Source organism: Carettochelys insculpta, chromosome 5 (genome assembly GCF_033958435.1).
Source record: "Carettochelys insculpta isolate YL-2023 chromosome 5, ASM3395843v1, whole genome shotgun sequence".
In the NCBI taxonomy this organism is placed as follows: domain Eukaryota; kingdom Metazoa; phylum Chordata; order Testudines; family Carettochelyidae; genus Carettochelys; species Carettochelys insculpta.
The window spans coordinates 37013743-37036401 of NC_134141.1; the positions used below are offsets into that span (position 1 = coordinate 37013743).

The 22659-nt window shown below is 39.7% G+C and overlaps 1 protein-coding gene across 32 annotated transcripts in view; it reads left to right on the top strand.

The window, feature by feature from the left end:
• The window catches only part of ADAMTSL1 (ADAMTS like 1), a 627217-nt gene that overhangs the window by 487183 nt on the left and 117375 nt on the right, over positions 1 to 22659 (top strand). For 28 of the 32 annotated variants that reach the window (XM_074994936.1, XM_074994935.1, XM_074994939.1 and 25 more), the window contains 4 exons: positions 7358 to 7408; positions 11983 to 12187; positions 13721 to 13868; positions 18730 to 18814. In XM_074994936.1, coding sequence (XP_074851037.1) covers positions 7358 to 7408; positions 11983 to 12187; positions 13721 to 13868; positions 18730 to 18814 — 489 coding nt within the window. The remainder of the gene's footprint in view (positions 1 to 7357; positions 7409 to 11982; positions 12188 to 13720; positions 13869 to 18729; positions 18815 to 22659) is intronic. The other 4 variants (XM_074994938.1, XM_074994944.1, XM_074994946.1 and 1 more) reach the window with 1 other exon arrangement.

Below are 22659 nucleotides of genomic sequence, written 5' to 3' on the forward strand. Positions count from 1 at the left end.
CCCCTCCCCTCCACTTAATCAGTGGAAGGGTTAAACTTAACGTTTAGCCAGTTAACTAATTAAATGGGATTTTACATCTCAACATGGGGAAGTTTACACTGCCAAATCCTACACGGTACCTGCTCTGTGGCACAATTCAGGACTTCAGTCTCCGAGGTTTTCCTGAATGCTAAATTCATAGCTATCCTCTTTTAACTTTCCAAAATATTCACATGCTGGAGAGCTTTCAAACGAGCAAAGACTTGATGGGAAGTGTCAGGTGTCACCAATAGCTTCCCACTAGCTGTGCAAAAGGACTCACTTTTCTAATGACTGGAGAATGGGATTTATTCCTGCTTTGAGAAAGAAAGTCTGCTTGGACTTGAAATCTGCTCAGTGGACTCTCTGTGGTGCTTTAAGCTGAACAAACTGTTCTTTTTGTCATTCAGAAACATTCTTCAAACAGCATTTATAACAGGAGTCTGAAAGAGTTTCACTTTACCCAGCATTCCAGGTCACTGTCAATATACCCTATCCCCATTTCCAGCATTGAAGTTGCACCTACAGTCTAGCTTCCCAAGCTATCTCAGTTGAAATTCGCTGATGCACAGAATTTCCTTTCTATCTACTCCATATTTGTATACCGTTCCTATCTCCTTTGTAGCTTATTTCTCTTTCCATTGTTTCTGAACCTAAGGTCATTTGAAAACTGCACTCAAGCCTTTTTTGGATACAGCATTTTGCAGGTAGGGTGACCAGCTGTCCTGATTTCATAGAGACAGGTCTGATATTCAGAGGGTTTTTTTTTTGTTTTTGTTTTTTTAAGTATTGGTGCATATTATCCCACAACCATGCTCCGAAGTTTTCATACTAGCTTTCTTGTCATCCTATTTGTAAGTCCTCTGCAACCAAGAAGAATTTCATCTATGGGCCTTGTCTGTACTTCAAAGAATATCCCCAGCGACAAGCTCCTGGCAGTTAGACCATTTCATCAATTGAGCCTGCTCAGTAAAAATGTCTCTAGTCATGTGGAGCCTTGCTTCTATGGCTATGACCACAACTGATGCTAACACAGGCGGGAATTTTTTGGAAGATTTTCTGGTTCGGACATGGCCTTCAGCACCTGAAGTCCTGAGGTCATTCCCAAACATATCTTTCATATTTAGCATTCCCAACAAAATTGAAAGAAACCATCATCATTTAGCATTCTGATTTATCATTTCTGTATGCATGTATGTGTGTACATAATATGTGTAATATTAATTTGGAACAATGTCTGTTAGGTACCAAGAAGCAACCAAAACTTTGCTTTTAAATAAAAATTGTTGTCCCTATTTTTTTTTGAGGTGGAGTTGGAGTTGTTAATTTTTTAGCTCGTGTTACAAATCATAGCACATGAAAGCATTCCTAGTATGTCATGACCATTCAGATCAAGCCACAATACTTGGAAACCCATCACAGCACAAGATTGCATGGACTTCATAGTCCACTTCGCTCTGTGATGATTTGATTGTAAAGATCACTAGTATTTCTTCAAGAACAATAGAAGACATTTGTGTGGTGATCTTTTGTAATCTCATCAGAGAGGCAGCTGGTGTTTCAGTGTCATGAATGAACATACACAATTAAAAAGTAGACTAAGATATTTTCTTTACCAATCATAAAGGTCTCTTTGGTTCATTACAAGTTGGCAGCCTATGCAGGAAATTGCCCTCTGCCTTCCTTTTAGCTTGTCATCACCTCCTTTAAATGTATTTAATTTGATAGCAATTATGAGTCAGCTTACCTCAGTAAGTCAGTATTCCTGTTGTCACTGCACTCTTTGTCAGAAGATAAATGAAATTAGAGTTCTGGCACATTGCTGAAGAGAAGGGGCCCACGCTCTGTGATGTGAGCAGTAGCAGCAGTAAATCTGTGATGATGAGGTTCTGAGAGATGATGGTTCACTTATCCTTATTGCCCTCCAATGGGGTGTACAATAAACTTTATTTTGAATTGTCTTTCATGCAGAATGGCTCTGAAATCCCTAGTAGTTACTGTACACAATTTAGTTGCCAAATTTAACCAGAGGGAGGCAAGGAGATGATCTTAGATTAAAATTAGAAATAGCTGAAGACAGTGAGGTTAAATGACCCAGAAAGGCTTCTCCAGGTGCTAGAAAATGCAAAGAAGGCAGCTCTCACATGAATGATTTTGTTAGGACAGGCAGGGTGGATGATTTGGGAGCAGTGTTCCCTGGAAGCTGAGCACTTATGCAGCCACTCAGGAGAGATTAACACCCTGACTAGCAGACTGCCTACAGCTAGGTTTTCTGTTTCTACTGGTGGTGCCCATTCCCACATGCCGCCATGCACATACAACACATATTCCATACATGGATGAAAACATGAAAGTGATTAGTGGGAACATTGACTGGGAAGCGTTAACTGAGATGTTAAAAGCTATGTGCAGTTGAGTAGCATTAAAGTCAACGTGGTCATTAATGTTAAAGGAAGAGAAACATAAAGGAAACAAGGAGGGTGCCGTCAGCAGCGTTTAATAAGCTATGTGGCAGAGAACAGTTTCCTTGCTAATGTTAGTACCAAACTTAGATCTCTGTCTGTCCTAGGGGAACAGTAGCAGAGAGGTAGCCGTGTTAGTCTGTATTCTAACAAAACAAAACAGCAGTCATTTAGCATTTTAAAGACTAACAACATGATTTATTGGTGCTACATGACTGCTGTTTTGTTTTGCCCTAAGGGAAGATATGCTTCATTCCCAAGACCAGCTAGGCAAATGTACTCAGAGTGACTCTACTGAAATGGCCAGGTTCCATGCAGAAGTAAAGAAATAAAGCAAAACTACAGTATGAACTTTTAAACTGAGAGCAAATTCTAAATGTGAGAGAGAGGGCAGCAGGCCTTTAAATCTCATCATGTCCATGCCATACTGGAGCAGGATTGTGTCCTGTAGTGCATTTGTTACTCCAACAGCAACCTTATGAAACAAGCTTTTTCCTTCTCCATCCTATTTATATGAAGTCCAAAGGATTATTTTAAATGTCATCTAAAAGTTCTGACCCCAGAGTCTAGGTGAACTGGAGTGAGGAATGTGGTCAATACAGTTTCTCTTTGACCAAAATGGACCCCAGTATATCTTAGGGCAGTTTGGGGACTGCTTTATATTATACTGGGTGAAGCAATCCATGGGAGATTCCTCTGCCTCTGGTGCATATTTTACTCTGCCTCCCCTTCCTCACTTGCTCCTTGTGCTCAAAATGGGAAGCAGGTGGCACAGAGCTAGTTTGCCAGCTTCACACCACAGAAGGATTCCATTACAGCAGACAAATATCCAGCTGCTCGCTCAGTAGTGCTTCATTCTCCAGGCGTGGTCAGAGTAGCACACAGTGAAGAGAGCCAGGGTCCGTGATCTAGTGGTAGATCTCTTCAATTGTTTAAGCGATTGTAGCAGCAATTGAAATTGAGTTTTTTTTAAAACCGCAGAATTCCATTTGTTCAGTCAAAACGAAACAGTTCAGAACAGCAGAGACAATCTTTAAGTTGATGTCTTGTGAATCACATTTATTTGTTGTAATTGGTAGGAGTGGGTACGTTACATAAAGTGGCTAGGTAAGAGGCAGTTCTGTTACAGTAATCCTCTTGTTTTCTTTTGTCTTTCTTCAGTACTTCTCAGCTTTTCCCAACTACTATATCCCTTTCAAGAGTCTTAAACCCGAGCCCCGCTTCCGGGAGCTGAAAAATGTAACATAGAATCATAGAACACTAGGACTGGAAGGGACCTGGAGAGGCCATTGAGCCCAGCCCCCTGCACCAATGGCAGGACCAAGTACTGTCTAAACCATCCCTGACAGACATCTATCTAACCTGTTCTTAAATATCTCTAGAGATGGAGATTTCACAACCTCCCTTGGCAATTTATTCCACTGTTTGACCCACCCTGACAGTTAGGAACTTTTTCCTAATGTCCAACCTAATCCAACAAGTTTTGTCACTCCTCCTTATGACACCCTTTCAAATACCTGAAAACTGCTATCATGTCTCCTCTCAATCTTCTCTTTTCCAAACTAAACAAGCCCAATTCTTTCAGCCTTTCTTCATAGGTCACATTCGCTGGACCTTTAATCATTCTTGTCACTCTTTTCTGGACCCTCTCTAATTTCTCCACTTAATGTCTCTCGGCCCCCCACAGTTGTCCTACTTGCCACTCCCAAATACCTTTCTTGCACTTGCCACTCTCCTCACCTTCCCCCAAAATAAAAATATCCTGCAAACTCTCCCAGGGATCACAACCTTGGTTTACCCCAGCAGTATGTGTACCCCTGTTTGAAAACCCCTGTTTTAGGCTATGTCTACACTGCCGGCAGAGATGTGACTGCAGCACCTGGACCTGTATCTGAGCTACCATTGATTATTAGCAGTGAAGTTGCAGTACAGGCTAGCCTCTGAAGGACATGTCCAGGCAGTGGGCTTGTATAGCTCAAGGTGCCTCAGCTTCACTGCTATTGTATTCACATTAGGCAAATCAAGCTAGCTGTGGGGGCCGAGATATGTGCACATACTGCAGCGGGTACCATAGATTACAAGGTGGACATATGCATTCAAGTAATTTTTAGTGGGTGGGATTTATTCAGCCAATAGCAATAGAAAAGGAAAGTCATTGTACTCAAAAGTTGTCAAAGAAATAGGATAAATACATTCTGCTTTGAAAAATCATGTCTTAGGGTTTGGTTCAATAGTTTTTTCAGCTTCTCTCTGGCACTTAAGCTGCAGAATACTATTAGCTTATGAACCTTGACAATATTTCCCAAATGAACAGTAATTGAATAAACGTGAATGAAAACACAAACCATGGCCCCAAAATGCTTTACAATGTCAAATAGTCTATACATCCCATATAGTAGTAATAAGGTTTTCTGGCCCTTGTGTACTGCTTTACAAGCGTTAACTAATCCTCACAACTGTCCTAGGATGGCAATTTGTAACCTAGAGACTCAGTCTCCTGACTAACAGTTCAAGCTAACTTTTATTAGAAGAGGAACTTATGAAAAAAGTTTTGTTTGCTTCAGAGAAAAATGAACTGTTACATGAAATTCATTTGGCTCTCAAACAGTGTAGTCTCTTGAGCCATGTCTACATGGCCACAGAGCATAGTGCTACTGCTGGCAGTGCTATGCTAATATGGTTTCTAGATATTGCAAATGGTTCCTATTTGCATGCTCATGTGGCTAGATTTCACTCGCAGCAGAGGGCGCTGTAGGCAGTAAAGAGGCTGTGTAGACGTGCCTCTGATGGCTGAATCCCTCTGTCACCAGTCCCTTATACCTACCAGGCCTCTTTTCTGCCGGCAGCACCCTCTGCTGAGAGCGAAATCTCATGCAGCTATGCAAATGGGGAACCATTTGCAATATCTAGAAACCTCATTAGCATAGCACTTCCAGCAACAATGCTGTGATCCGGTGCTGTGTAGATGTGTCCATTGGCAGTATAATTTCTTCTGTTCTGGGCTTTGGTTTATTAATCTTTTCCTGTGTTTTTCCCATCAAGTTGAGGAGTTAGAGTGAGTGAACAACTTTTGATTGTAGCAGCATAACTAGAAAGGCTGGAGGAGGAGGAGGGTGTACTTTGCAAGAGCATGAGAAATTTTCTCTTATATTTAAAATATTATCCAGAGCTTCCCAAACCACAAAACCTTCTCTTGTTTATTAGAATGAAACCGGAATGAGTTGCTTACAGAACAACCTTTAATTGATCTGCCCTTTTCTGATGTCCAGACCTTCCAAAATTTCAGAAATCTTGGATTTTAAGTCAGTAGGGAGGCACAGTCTTGGCTCAATGTGCAGACACAACTGCTATGGTTTCAGAGAGTTGTTAACTGGACAGTGCAGTCCTGTTCTAATCACACACACTTCAGTGGTTTCAGCTTCTTCTAAAGCATTAGCTGGAAAATTCCATCACACTAACTTAGCTCTGACTCTTCATTGTGAAAGTACAGTGGGTTCTGTTCTCCCATTGTGGAGGAATTATCCACATAAATACTCTGCCCATCAAAAGGAGAACAGAACTCTTTAGTCTGCTTGCCAAGACCCTTTTTAACTCTTGGAGGACTTCTCTTCAGTACATTGCACTCGGTGTGAGGTATATTTGTTCTCAGTTCTTTATTGTGACCTCTTCCCTTAAGACATGCCCTCTGCCCCTTTCACTCAACCTCTGTCAGCTATCAAAGCCTCTCTAAACCATCTCCCAGTCTTGGCCTCTACATCCAGCTCCTTCATTCCAATGTCACTTACTTCAGCTGCATGCAGGTAACTCCTCCAAGCTCTTACTCCAAGCTTCCTGCAGCCTGACAAAATTATAACAGATGATGTAGCAATGACAGTGGGAGCACTGTCCAAGGATCACTCATAGTTTCCAGTGGCACTCCAGACAAGAAGCTCATCAAATCCCATCACCAAAAATTAAAATCCTGGGATAAACCCTACTATAGGAGCACCTAGTTAGATCTCTGCCCATCTGCACCAAGTGGCCATTTCTTAGGAGTTGTCCACCTTTTAACTGATCAACTTCATATATTTTCACATATTGCATGGTATTTTGTTTTACATATTTTGATTTACATAAGTGCCTATCACGATCTTTAGACACATTAGTAATAACATCCTGTCAGCGAAGAACACACAAAGCTGCCCAAATAGCAGTCACTAAACAATAACAAAACAAAAAAAAACAAAGCACACAACAGTTCAGTCTTCCTCATTCCACATACTCCTTTCAAAAAGGCCCAAATAAATAAATTAAGCTCTGAAGAGGAACATAGTTTCTTGGGTTGGAGAAGTGTGAGTCCCAAAGTCAAGGTCCCTGCATGGAAATGGCCCTCAGTTGTGTATTCAAATTCCTATAAATTCAGTGAACAGTTTCATCTGAAGGGCAGAAACAAGCAAGTAGTTGTTAAGGAAGGTCCTGATCCAAAACTCACTGAAGTTAGTGGGTATCTGTTAACTGGCTTTTATGGACTTTGACACAAACTCTGAATGTGTAAGTATTCATAATACTAGGGGAAATCCCTCATAACAGAGTACTTGTGTGTTCATTGGTATCATTTACAACAGAGGGACCAAATTTTGGTCACATGGGTGGGTAGCTTAATAAGAAGCAGAGGGTTAATCGGTATGCTATGTTGTTAACTACTAGAACTACTTGCAAACTGCAGGGATTACTGAGGAAAGGTATCTTATATTTTGTTTTCAAAATGTTAGCAATGTGGGTAAAATAATACCTTGACAGTTTTTAATATTGTGTACAAATGTATAATGTAATCATTTAGTGTTTGTTTTATTGTGTGTACCTTCTACTCAGAGGGTTGGCATTATTGTTCCTAACAGTGATGGATACAAGCAGATCATGCCCTATGACCTCTACCATCCCCTTCCTCGGTACGTAAAACCATCAATCAGATGCTAGGATTAGCAAATAAGTTTGCTGCTTTTTTTTTCCTGCATTGCTGCTTTTGTGTAAGATGAAGACAATTAATGCTGCCTTCCCCTTGTTCTGAACTCTCATATGGAATAATCATGAGTTGCTTAAGTGCCAAACTTGTTGCTATTAGGACTATTGAAGCAGAGCTGATGTTACTTCACAGTAAGTTGAAGCAGTAATTCAGTTTGATTAAATCCACTGGATATCTATCCCTCTCCACTCTCCTCTTCCATGAGTAGAAAAGTGGCTAACTGTTCAATTTTTCCCCTCAAAAGGACTTAACATATGCCATAGTGTCTTATGTTGCTATGAAAGAACTCCGGATCTTGTAGTTCCATTCTGTGTATTAAATTCTCTTTTAAACCAGTTGCAGTATTAAATTGTTAAGGTTTTTATTTAAAAAAAAAAAATGAATAGTGTTCACAGGCCCAGTCCTGCAAACACCTCCACACAAGTAACTTTTCTTTATGTATGTTTGCATCTCAGTTGCCTTCCCTGGGTACATGTACTCCCATGTGTTTGCAAGATCAAGCTTGTATGTTAATCTACAGCACTCTAGCTTGCCAACTGGCTGGGTAGACCCTGCTACTATTCACTAAAAGTAAGCACACTATGGAATGTTTAATGTGTCGTAGCAGGTTCCACACAGCATTTAGCTCACAGCAAGCGAGAGAGCTGTAAACGTACGCCTCAGCTTGCCATGAACTAGTTCTCTGTTAAAATAGGGCCAATGCAAGAGAGTTCTGACACATCCTATTAATTACCTGATGGTAAAGAATGTCTTTAATGTGTGAAGGGATGCTTAAAAATCTCACGTTTCTGTATGTCATTGCAAGCCAGGAACATAACCAACCAGGAAATATAGACCCGTTCCATTGGTGATTATATTAATTATAAAGTAAGAGTAAGAGCAATAAGAAAGGTGCTCTCCCAGTTGAAGCAAACCCATCAATAACCAGAATCCACAATGTTTTGAAGCAATAGCTTGAAATAGTATTGCTTTTCTGCTTTTTTTTTTCTTGTTGGTTGGTTTATTGTGTCAGTGGGCCTCTTATCACTAAATGTACTAGCTAGCCAATGTGTTCTTCTCACCTTGCTGAGAAAGTGGCCCCTCCCAAAAACCAGAGTCTCCTGACACTGGCACCATGGAGCGGTGCTATAGTGTGTAAACAAAGGCACCACAATCAGATTTGAAATATGGTATATTTCACACAACAGATTGCTTGGTGAAGGGGATGGCAGGATGAGGAGCATCTCTTGCCTGCTGTTGTGGGCTGCCTCTCACATTGTCACCACTGACCTATGATTTTAATAGTCTCTGGGTATGTCTACATTTGCATTACTCTTTTGAAAGAGGTATGCAAATGAGGAAATCAGAAATGCAAATGAGGTATAATTTTGCATATTTGGTGCCTCATTTGCATATTCTAATTTCGAAAGAGCTTCTTTCAAAAGAAGAAAGCCAGTGTAGACACTGTTCTGTCGAAAGTAAACCCCACCTTCGAAAGAATCCTTCTTCCCTTTATTTAATGGGAAGAAGGATTCTTTCAAAGATGGGGTTTACTTTCAAAAAAGCAGCATCTACACTGGCCTTCTTCTTTTGAAAGCAGCTCTTTCGAAATTAGAATATGCAAATGTGTCAAATATGCAAATTTACATCTCATTTGCATTTTGATTTGCCTCATTTGTATACCTCTTTCGAAAGAGGAACACAAGTGTAGACACACCCTATATTTACATGCCCAATGCCCATCTTGCTTTCCTTCTAGTAATGGTAGATACATACTTTGGAAGAGTTGTGGATTTTTTCCCATGGATACATATTTACATTTATGTACCCAGAGTTAATATCAAATTATACATCCTCTTCTAAAACATATAAAAAATCTCCACTTCCTGTTCTTCATTACTTGACTTTCTGAGGTCCATTGCATGTAATACTCTGTTCTGGTACCAAAGTCCTCACTGAGGCCCACTTCCTTCTCAAACCCCTGATAGTTGGAACATCATCCTTGAGTCTCAAGTGAGTCTGACCTCTGCCTTGAGAGCCAGGTTCCCAGAAATTCATTCAGCAATTTTACATTGGTAAAGTGCCTGAAGGCTGGTTTCTTGGCCCCCCCTCTTTGTGCTGCTTTGTAGTGGTGAGGCAGCACAAAGCAGCTAGAAAGTTGTAGTAAAAGGGCAAACTTGGATTCCTGTGGAGGGTGTCAAAACAGACCACTCCACTCATCACACTTCTATGTATGGAAAAGTTACTGTAAGTAATTTTTAGAACCTTTCTAAAATGTTCATTAGTCCCAGTTTTAGGCCTGTATAGGTGGGCTCAATATGACTAAAGAACTTTGGCTCTAGGGGAAGCATTATTGGAAAGACTCTCCAGCAAAATATTTTTAAAGCTAAAGTTCTAAAAATACCTTTTATCTAACTTCTGCAGCTGTTGCAAAATAAAAGGTGTGGCTAACAATTTTCCATGGCACTCCTTTGAGGTGACCTACACAACCCAAGGATTAAAAAAGCAGTCAAGTAGCACTTTAAAGACTAACAAAATAATTTATTAGATGATGAGCTTCGTGGGACAGACCCACTTCTTCTAATTTGATCTGAAGAACTGAGTCTGTCCTGCGAAAGCTCATCACCTAATAAATTATTTTGTTCATCTTTAAAGTGCTACATGACAGCTTTTTTGTTTTGATGGAATACAGACTGACATGGCTATCTCTCTGTCCCAACCCAAGGATGGCTTTGCCACTGGCCAACAATTTGGCCATTTCAAACCATTGTCAGTAAAAGCTTTATACAGTATAATCAGCCATTATCTATTATGTGCACAGATGCCCATATTTTAGAGCTGGTGAGAAACAGGTAAGTGTAGCTGGTGAAACGTGAGAAGAAATGAAAAGTCTTAATTGTCTAATTTTTGTTTTGATTAGGAAGCACCACTCTTCCTTTTGTATTATTTATTGTTTATCAGCTGGAAAAAAGACAGGAGATGGAGGGAAATTTTAGTTTTTCCTACAATTAAATTTTTAATTGACAAAATACAGCTATGTTTTGTTTTGTTTTTGCAAAAAATTCCTTTTAATTGAAAAGGCATTTTCCCTAGAAAAAATGCATCACTGAAAATTTTTGGTTAGTTCAAATATATATTTACAGTGCAGGCAGATGTATAGAAACCAGCAGTTTGGAGCAGACTCTGGGCCCATCTAGTCTTCGATCCTATATGTGATAATTGCTACTACTGCTGTTTCATGAAAAGCAATGACACACACACACACACACACTCTCACACACACACACATTAAGCAGACATGGCTATTCCAAAGTGCACATATTTCTCTGTATTCTCTCAATAAACTGTCTCTTGTTGTAAATCAAATTAAATTGTTTTTCTCATTATCTCGGTAGTAGTCAGACAAAAGCAATACTGTTTCCTGTACTAATCTGTCTTCCTGTAATAGCCACTAACCATTTCTGTGTAAGTGTTGCTATTGTTTTATCCCCTGTTCACACACAATTTATCACACGCTGATTTTATTTTCCAGAGAAAATGCCTTCCATTTCTGTTTTCCCTTTTTCCACTGTGCATGTGATGGCTGTAGCAGCTAAGGATGGCATTACTCCTTTCCCTTGTGGCATAAAGGACATCAGCTTCATTGCACACTGTGGTCTGGTCTATACTAGAAGATTAAGAAGGTTCAGTTATGTCTGTCAGGCTAGAGCGACACTACTATGGAAGAACGTCCCACTCGGGCAAAGTCAACCCTGGAACTCCCCGTGAGAGGCAGGAGATAAGGAAGGTTGATGGGAAAAACACTCCCATCAACCTTCCTCAGTGTAGTAAGACGTGGAAGTTGACCACTTCTAAGTCAATTTTAGCTACGCAATTGGCATAGCTAAAATTGCATATCAGCAGACAACTTCTATGTCTAGTGTAGATGTAGCCTCAGAGTATAAAAGAATCCACATGCCTGATCAGAGGCGTTAAGCCAACCTCAGTCCCCGTTTACACAAGATTAGGCTGACAGAAAAATTCTTCTCTCACCCTGGCTACTCCCTCCCAGGGAGGTGGATAACCTATACGAGTGAGAGAATCCCTACCATCAGTATAGGCATTATGGATAGTGAAGTGCTTAGAGCAGCACAGGTGTGCCATTGTAACCTTGTAAGTGTAACTTAAAGCCCTCAGCTTCCAGCAATTTGAAACTTGGGCCTCCCAATACATGGCATGTATTGCCATGATATAATAATATCCCTAATTAAAACAAATTATGTGTAGTAGTAACCTGGGTTTCTGGGTGTAGGGAAGGGAGAACATCAATTCAATACTAATGGCAAGAAATATTTTAAAAAGATCATATGCAAAAGTGCTCTGTTGTTGGGGCCTAGTATAAATGAACTAATAATGTATTCACTAACACCTTGCTAATAATAATAATCTTAACAAAAATAGTGCAAAGAAATTTCAAGCATTTGGGTTTTTCAACCTTTTCATTGATGCTTTTTTGTTTGTTTGTTTGTTTGTTTTTCCAAGATGGGAAAGCACTCCATGGACAGCCTGCTCCTCCTCATGTGGAGGGGGCATTCAGAGCCGCACAGTCTCTTGTGTGGAGGAAGACATTCAGGGACACATCAGCCCTGTGGAAGAGTGGAAATGCATGTACACTCCAAAGATGCCCATTGTCCAGCCCTGCAATATATTTGACTGCCCCAAATGGCTGGCCCAGGAGTGGTCTCCGGTAAACAGTTTTTTGTTGGATTTTGTTATTCTGATAAATGTGTTTAAGGCATACATTGAGAACAAATGTTCTGTTTTGTTAGTGTGTGGGGGTGAATTTAACAGAACAAGAATATTCACTAAGCTTATTTAGCTTGTGGATTTTTCAGACCTTACTGCTTCAAACAGTGGCATTTGTCCCACTACAGAGTGAATACTGAGGTCTCACAGTATTAGCTGAGGAGGCTAATGGAAGAGCAAATCAGATTGGTCACGTTAAATAATGATTAAATATAAATGATGAACTGGAAACATATAGGCACATATGGAGAGAGACACGCTCTTATGGAATGTGCTAATACACATTTATCTCATAATTTTTGTCCACATGGGAAATATCCTGGACTGCTGCTCTGCCATCTGAAATATAAACAGCCATGCTTATTAGAGTGGTTGCTCTATATTTACTGCCATAGTTGTCATCATCTTGTCTAACTCTGTCTGAATCCTATTCCAACAAGGCTGAGCTTGGTGAAGTCATTTATCCTTTTTATGCTTCAGTCTCCTCTTCTATAAAATGGACTTTAAAATCTTACCTCTTTGCCAAACTGTGAGGTGTGGTAGATCTTGATGATTTTCACATTAAGGATGCTAGATATCTGCAAAGCATTATTATTACTCTCTGCTTCTCACCTGTTTGGTTGATGCTTGCAGTTTCTGAAACCCACTATCCTGGGGAAAATGATTTCAAAAAGATTCAACTTGAAAAAATGCATTGAGTGTAAAGCCTAAATAGCTTCCTACTCTATGCAGCAACATGTTCCAGAATTCTTGGTTGTTAACCCTGTTAACCCATAGACTCTAGTTTCTTGTCTAAGCAGAGCAGAAGTGGCTGCCGATGAAACTGACAAGGTGTTAGTGAATACATTCGGCATGAGACAGATGGTCCCAGGACAAGTGAGGAATGCTGAGAGGGGTAACAGAGTGACGCTGGGAGAAACCCAGCAGCTGACTCTGTCTAAACCAAACAACTGTGTAGAATAGAAAAGGAAAGAAACACAGAGGCCTTGTCTGCACTGACAAAAAACTTCAAAATGGCCATGCTAATGGTCAAATTGAAGATTACTAATGAGGCGCTGAAATGCATATTCAGCGCCTCATTAGCATGCTTCTGGCTGTGGCTCTTCGCAATTGCCACATTTTGCTCCCGTGCGACTTGTCTACATGGGGGTCCTTTTCAAAAAAACCCCACCAACTTTGAAATCCCCTTATTCCTATGAACTCATAGGAATTTCAGCGCCTCATTAGTAATCTTTGATTTGGCCATTAGTATGGCCATTTCAAAGTTTTTTGTCAGTGTAGACGTAGCCTGAATGTTTGGCAACTTTATCCCCATCTGGACCAAACAAGTAACATGTCTAATCTGTGGGCCAATATGGGCTCTTTATGGGCCAAATTGTGCCTCTAAGGGTGTTACATTATTGCTGCGTACTCCGTTTTTCCCACTGTGTGGGGTTTTTTTTTTAAATCTACTTTTGTATTTTTCTTCTTCCAGTGCACTGTGACATGTGGCCAGGGGCTTAGATACCGTGTGGTTCTCTGCATTGATCACAGAGGGATGCACACAGGAGGATGCAGCCCTAAAACAAAACCTCATATAAAAGAAGAGTGCATTGTGCCCACTCCTTGCTACAAACCCAAAGGTAAAAAGGCAAACAAATCTTTACAGGCCTGCTGCAATAGAGTCATTTTTGCTTATTGGTTGCAAGATCCCAAGTCCGTATGAATGCAGGAATTCATGAATTCCTATCAAGAGACCAGGCCCGCCAATGGGGGTGTAGGATACAATGGGGGCAACTGGCCCGGGGGCCCAGCAAAAAATGGTCCAAGGTTCCCAGCTGCCACTGCTGTTGCTACAATAGCGATGGCGCCTGGGGCCCTAGGCCTTTTACATTGCCACCAGTGTGTTGTAGGGGGGTGATCTGGACAGCTCTGAGAGCTGCAGGGGCATCACGGTGTGCTCCAGGGGGCACTGAGAGCTGGCTGTCACTGTCCGTCTCCTGTCCACCCCTCTTCTGGGAGTGTGGAGCTCAGGGGCCCAGCATGGATGCCAGCTCCCCTGAGAGAGAGAGACAACTGTTGCTGTGCCACTTTGAATGTAAGTGGTGGTGTTTGAAATGTTGGCAACCTACAGATCTTTTGAAACAAAAGAGATCTGATTGCCGTCAGTTGGTGATCCACCAACCTAGAAAAAAAAAAAACCAAACTCAGCCCTGATGTAAGCTCATATCACTTTGCTGACTTCATAAGGACTATAGCTGGCCTATAGTGCTTTATTAAGGGAAAACAGAAGTATTTAACATGACTGGTTTATCCAGGTTTAAACAGCCTACAGGCAAATGGGCAGCTTTAACTAAGCTAGAAGCAAGCACTGTGTATGCTATGGAGAAGCTCCCATTACTAGACAGGATACAGGACTGTACAGGTTTGACAATCACAAGTTGTATGGATAGAGAAACCCTCACTGCTGCAGAATGGAGTAGTCATTGTCGAGAGCCTCGGACAGTAAGTGACATTGGGGGGATTCCCCACACTGGTTGAAAAGAGGAGGAAATGTTGCTCGGGTATGGCAGCTATTTGAAGCCGCTTATGGGGCTGGAGAGTGAGAGTAAATTCTTGGGTAATGGGAAGGTGCAGCAGTCAAAGGCACTTGATAGATTAACTCTTGATTGTACAGCAACGAAGGGTCCTGTGGCACCTTATAGACTAACCAAAAAGTTTTGAGCATGAGCTTTCGTGAGCACAGACTCACTTCATCAGATCTGATGAAGTGAGTCTGTGCTCACGAAAGCTCATGCTCAAAACTTTTCGGTTAGTCTATAAGGTGCCACAGGACCCTTCGTTGCTGTTACAGATCCAGACTAACACAGCTACCCCTCCGATTCTTGATTGTACAGTTATCAGTTACGTGATAAAACCACCTCATGTGGTGCATGTAAATCAGTAGATCATTTATTTTAATGGAAATTTTCCTGGCTATGATATGATTAATATGACCTACATTTCTCTCAGTTGGAGGCTCCTACATGAGCCACTCATATATAAAATTAATGCATTTGTGAATCACGAGTGCTAATGCATATTAAGGGCACTTGAATGGTTGAAATCCTATAAAAGTGACCTACAACTTTTTGGGAGCCACGAACGGAAAGGAAAAAGTTGAAATGTTTATCTCCATTCTCAGTGACCCATAACTGAGAGCACTAAATCCTAAGATGCCAACTCCTACAACCTCCACTGCTGGGGTGCTATGGAACCCCACCCACAGGATAAAGCCACGCATTGGATCTAGTGTTCTACTGCTCCTGTTCTATGTAGGTTCTTTTGCCCATCTCGTCAACATAGTACCTGAGGGCCTACCCATAGTGCATTAGTTGATGTAACCAACAGCTCTGATGTCGTTCATTCTTTCTCTCGTCATCTCCCCAGAGGGGAGAATTATGCGTGCAGTGTAGCATTTTGGCTTGGTAGAGTTTTTATTTGGGGCTTGGTGTGATTTTAAAAAATACACTCTGCTGTCCTTTCAAGGTCAAATGCCTCCTCTTTCACAGTTGCTCTTTCACGCACCAGGTGGTACATTTTTCTGTTTCATGAAAGATGTGATTTGCTTATTAAACAGCCTCAGAGGGGGTAGCCCTGTTTAGCTTCACAAAGTACATGCAGTCCTGTAGCACCCTGAAGACTAACAAATGTATTTATTAGGTAATGAACTTCCATGGGTAAGACTCACTTCTTAAAATTTTCTAACTTTGTAAAGTTTGAGTTATAAATTACAGTTTCACAAGTCAATGCTGTCAATGCAGAGTATGGGTCTGCTAGCCAAAGCTCCAGCAAAGTCTGCCACTGCATTCTGAAGAGAGATTAACATAGGACAGAAAATCAGTGATTGTGGCTAGTGATGACTATAAGAAAGGAAACACGAGTCTTTAACTCAATCTTAAATGTTGCTAAATAAAAATTAAGGGTATGTAATGGCCATAACTTATTTTTAGCTCATTAAAGCTCTTAAGTGCCTCACAATGTAGGAGAGGTTCCCAGAGAAAATTTAAGGTACTCCTAACTTAAATAATGGTTTGTGGTTTTTAATGCTAGGAAGAACTATTGTATTCATGCAGTTGTTCTCCAGCACAACACAGAGCATAGAGCTTAAGAGTTTGTCCGAAGCTAAAAATATTAATCTATTGTAAAAGCTTTAAGAGACTTTGGAGATAAGTCTTAGGCTGTGGCCACACTTGGCCAAACCTTCAAAATGGCCATGCTAGTGGCCAAATTGAAGAATACTAATGAGGTGCTGAATATTCAATTCCTTTAGAAAAGGACCCCCTGCGTAGCCATGCTGAGCTGTGCGTGTTTGAAAGCGGCACTTTCGAAGCGCCGTGGCTGGAAGCGTCCTAATGATAATGAAGGGATGAATATTCAATTCATTGCCTCATTAGTAATCTTTGAAATGGCCATTAGCACATCCATTTTGAAGTTTTGGCCAAGTGTGGCCACAGCCTTAGTTTGTTTTTTGTTATTTGTAACAAGTTATTGAATAAAAGTCAACATCTCTAATCCAGAATGAGTTTTACAGTTTAATTTATTGGAATTGATTTCACCTGCTTCTCCCCCATCCATACTGGAAAGAAAGCTTAAGATAAAAGACATTTTGCCATCAGCTGTGTTGGAGAGCACAAACTGTTTCTACAAGACTTTGCATTCAAAAGAAAAGCGAAAGAATAAGACCTGGCTTTCAAGAGGTCATAAAAATAAGCTATATGGTATATAAATAAAATATCTTACATATTTTGGATAACAAATGTGGCAAACTATAGTTTAAACTAAGACCTATGCTGGCACACTTTCATACATAAATGTCACTAATAAATACATCAAGAATAGAAGCCTGGCCGGCTATTTCTGGAAGTGAAGGCATAATAACTGCCACTGTGCCCTTTCTTCCCAGCCACTGGTTTACTCCCCAAAAAACCCTTTCTGTGGTGCTCATCTGACAATCCAGTAGCTATGAAGTCAAATGGCAAGTTATGATCCCTGCACATTGCTAATGTTGCTGCTTGCAGTTTGGACAGTTTGCACGCTTACGTAAAAATTCCAGTGTTGTATGCGCCTGAAAATTCTCATTTATTTGGGCTTACATTTATCCACTGAAGCAGGCCAGCAAGACTTATGCGTGCCACTTAAACCCAAAAGGCTTAAAATGGATTTATGTTGTACATAAGTCCTGTGGTGGTTCTCTGTATATGGCTGGAATAGCACTCTTTTTATCAATTTTTCAAATGTTTTTATCTTTTTTTTCCTAATCCTAACCCAGACTACTCAGAAGAAGTGCAGATCTGATTTCAGAGAACTTGTGCCAAATTTGCTCTCCCTTCGATGACTGTAAAACCAGAACAGCTCCATTGAATTCAGTACAGATACTCCCAAATTCACACTGCTGTAAAAGTAAAATTTGGCTCATAAAGTGCACTTTTTTCCCCCCAGAAATAACTTCTTACATTTTGTGCCGATCTTGGAGAAGAAAAAGCATCTGTACTGTTTTCTATCAAGAATGACAAAAAAAAATATATCCAACTCATTTTTAAAAAGCCACATAATGGATGAACTGATAAGCTTAGAGTCAGAGAACAGCACTGAACTGTTTCACTGTGTTTCTTGAAGTATCACTCATCAGATATGGATTTTCTTCAATGTCATAATCTACCAAAATTGAATGTAATGAACTTTTTGAGGTGAAATTTAATGATAGACGTAGGGTCTATGTAAGGTTAAAGAAGATTTTTGTAGAATGAACAATAATGTTAATATGAAGACTGCTCTCCCCCACCCCCTGCCCTTGGTCAAAAAGTCTTTTGAGGTGCGGTCTTCATACAGGCTTACATATTACTTAGGCCCCAAGGAAGCCTTTATTTTGCAGGTGCCTTCGGTTAATTCATACCTAGGTCTGGGCTGGCTCCCTGCACAAAAGCAAATTTCTCCCTTTGTTACTTAAGCAGATGAGTTTGAGCCAATGCAATTTCTGATTTGTGTCTGTGTGGTTGATGTGATGTGGCAGTGCAGCATAGTGGGCAAAGACAAAACTCAAAGTCAAAACAGCCATCATGAAAATGGAATACTACATCTTCAGTCCAGATGAATCTCTGTTTAGCCCCTTGCATGTTAGATGAGTTTTTGAAAAATGCTTTGCTAAAAATGCCTTCCAGTGCAGAGTGCTTAACTTTCTTCTCAATGGCATTTAATTTGCCATTCTAGCATTATAAACACAAACTCTCTTTGTAGAAACTCCATATTTTTATATACGTTATATCAGGCACCGTAGTGGAGTGTTTTTCTCTCTCTCCCTCCGTGGCCCTTTTCTGTAGTGCTCAGTATGCAAATGTACATCCATACATACAAGAACATTACAGCAACGCAAATACAGACAAGTACAGAAATGAAGCACTGTGAGTAGCTATCTCTTTTTGTTTTGTTTTGTTTTTTTTCCATGTGTCTGTGTATATTCTCTAGAGAAACTTCCTGTGGAAGCTAAATTGCCATGGTACAAGCAGGCACAGGAGCTGGAAGAGGGAGCAATGGTGTCCGAAGAACCATCGTAAGTTTTAAAACATAATTTGTTGAAAACATACTTTGGTAAGATCAGTGTTCAGAGCCTGCATTAGAACAACTCTTGACCTTGAATTCTGTTTGATTCTTTCATTAGGATAAGGGCCTTATTCAAATCCTGGTGGAGTTATTGGGCATCAGAGAAAAGTGTATCAGGTTCTAGATCCAGGAGTATGATGTATGTTGGAGATTTAGACTGAATTCAGTAAAAGTCATAATCATGATGTGTTTTATTTGAGGGCATTTAAAATACTCCTGTGTGGAAAGTGTTTATGGTGGTGCATGGCACTCATTATCATCCTATCTGAGCATCTTATTATGCTTATTTATCCTCACAGCACCCCTGTGAGATTGGACAACACTAATATCCTGGGTTTGCAAGTAGAGAACTAAGGCACTGGGAGGCTAAGTGACTTACTCAAGGTCGGAGAGGAAGTCAATGGCACAGCAGGGTCTTGAACCTAGGTGTCTCAAGCTAGTGCCCTGATGGCTGGACCATTCTTCCTCTCAAGCGGACACAACACAATAGCTGGTGAATAGTACAAATTGGACTAAAGAATGGCGACACTTTAAAACAAATGATATTTCAATCACGTGTTTTACAGATTCTACAGTTCTTTCACATTTCAACTCTCTCTTGATTTTGGTGTGCGGAAGGATTGCAGAACTGGCCCTAACCTAACGTAACGACTTAGCAGAAAACATACAGAGGCAGCCAGTGAGAGCTGGTTTTCCTTCAGAGTGTTTGTACTAGTACCAAGTGAAATGAATTAGCAGAAGAAGAAAAGAAATAAAAAAACTCTCCAATCTGAAGGATTAACCTGCTCCTGTCACCCTTACCAAGTTCTTCCCCTATGTCTTCTGAGCATCTGGGTTACAGTTCTTTCCCATAATGACTATGCAAAGTTCATCTTGGTTAACACTTTTTCCCAAATGTCCCTGTGTCATACAGCAGGAATGTGTGAGGAGCGGATTGAGCAACATTTTTAAGTTGAAAGTCAGAACGCAGGATTTCCTGAAGGAATGTCCCCACATCTATTTTATTTCTTACATCTATGCATTTATTGTATTCTGAGCCATACAGATAATTTTTCCTATTCATGATTGTAGTGTTTCTATGGAAAAATTAGCAGTGTAGTTGCTAATGGCATTACAGCTAGTGCTGAAAAATTAAAACAAAACATTGCAACAAGAACCTAAAAAGGGAGATAAACACGCCAATAGTTTCTGTTCAATTTAGCACTCCAAGTACAATCATTGGAAGTTGAGACAGCATCAGGACTGCAAGAATCTGACATTGATGCAGCAAGTTAGAATTTTGCACACAAACATTGAGCCACAATAAAGGACTATGCTTGAGCCTGATTATAATATTGCATACTGTATGTGCTGTATTTATTTACATTAGGAATGCCGTAATAAATAAGGGATTATGAGTGGTTTTAAAAACCATTAGGAACACACATTTATTAAAGTTCCAGTGTGGAGTGAGGATAGACAGGAGACATGCTTATTGTGGTATTTGTAATCTCTCTGAAGAAGTTTTATGGCCTTGCATTTTGTGGTCTGCATTTATCACATAACTTCCACAGCAGCCTCCTTCTCATAACAATGTAATTGTGCTAAAGATGTTTAATTTTCAGTAAATTACAATCTGTTAGATAATGCTTGTCAACAATTAAATGTATTTAGCACAATTAAATTACTACAAAAAGAACACTTTTATAGAGAAATTACAAACACATAAGGAACATGTATTTTATTTTACATTGGAACAGTGGTAAATATGTATTTATAATAACTGTTTGTCGTTTTAATCAAAATGGTGCAGTTGAACACATGGCTCCTTCCACTGTAACTATAACCATCTATTAGGCTAATAAATGTTATTCTTCATGCAGTAGAATTACCATTCTTGCACAGTTAGACCAAAGTGAAGTAGTAACAGAGAGAGAGACATGCTAATCTATATACTATCAAAACAAAAAAGCAATTCAGTAGCACTTTAAAAACTAACAAAATAATGTATTGGGTGATGAGTTTTCGTGGGACAGACCCACTTCTTCAGATCATCAATATATAGAGCAGTTTTTCTCAACCTTTTTTTTCATCAAATACCCCTTTAAAAAAACAAAAACAAAAAAACATACCCCCAGACTTCTCTCATGTACCCTTAAGGGTACAAGTACCATCAGCTGAGAAACATGGTCCTAACATAATCTGAGGTCTTGAAACAAGGGCTATTCAGCTGTTCCAGATTACTGTACCCTTTTCAGGAGTCCGATTAACTGCTTACTTGCAAAATCACACTAAAATATCACAGACTATTACTACTGAAAACTTGCTGACTTTCTACCATCATCTTCTCAGATAAATGAGTTGGAATAGAATTATTGTACTTACATTTCAGCATAAGGCATATGAAGCAGTAGAAATAAGTTATTGTCTGAATGAGCATTAGATTGTTTTTATGTAGCCTGTTGTAAAACTATGCAAATATCTAGATGAGTTGATGTACCCCTTTGAAGACCTTGGTGTACACCCAAGAGTATGCATACCCCTGGTTGAGAAACACTGATATACATTACTTGCAACTGTTGCATATAATATGGTGATGGCTGCTTCTGTAGTCTTATGTGCCTCATATTTGCAGTTTGTTTCTGGACGGACAAGATCCAGAAAAACTCATTAATCTGAATTATTTTGGAATTGTGAAGCACAATTGGTGTTTACTTTCAGCTCTTTTTTTTGCTATCGTATTAAACCACTTCGTTAAACATGTATTTAGCAAACTATAATTACCCCAAAAACATAATGTAAATGGGATATTGTGAGCAATTTTGTTTAAAAAATAAAAGTCACTTTGCTTGCTCTGAAATATGATGTTTTAAAATGCAGCCCAAATTTCTGCTGGAAACTGATGAAGAAAGAGGCTGTGACTGACAAACGTTCTAAGATGAACGTCAAGAATTTACTTTTGACATGGCTTTAAAGAAAATACATTAATTTACTTTATATATTTTTACATTCTGTTTTAAATGTTAATATGAGGGATTTTATGAACTGTAACATGGCTGGATCTTAAAAGGTGGATGATTTGCAGAAAAAATATTGAAGGTCATGTTATACTATAGTCTAGAAAAAAAACAATTATATGATCCATGCTATAAAAAGGGTCCTTAAGCTACAAAAAGGAAAGGAAGCTAAGAATTTTAAAATATTTAAAGTGTGGTTAGGATACATTCTTACAGAATAAATCTGCTCTCTCTGTATATGTAGAGTCATATTCGCTCACTTTAGTAACCAAATAAAGATCCTGACCCTGCAAAGAGCTCTGCCTAATGTGGAACTCAGTGGGTCACCATTCTGAGATTCTGCTGTAAACCAGTGTGAAGTTTTCTCTTTTTTAACTCCTATTAGCCCTGCAGAGTCAGAGACAGGGCTGAGAGAGTGAGCAGATTTCTTTTACAGGCCATGTGTAATCAACACAATTATTAAATAAGATCCAACAATAATGTTTTTATTAATGGTGTTAATAGATGTGAGACAGGATTGCAAAGACAGGAGCCCAAATCCTGGATATCAGTTTGGGTTCCTATCTGTTGGTGTCTGAGGCAAAAGAAGCACATCTTAGTTTTTGGATCCCAAGTTGGATCTGTATATTTTTACATGAAAAATGAAGAAAATTTACTCTGGACTCATTGAGATGTTATAAACTTCTGATTTTATATAGTCATTTGTCAATCTGTCACACAGTAATCACATAAGAAACACCAACATAAAGATTAGTTAAGTACCCAGCAATGCATGACAGTGAATCAGACAGTCCATATA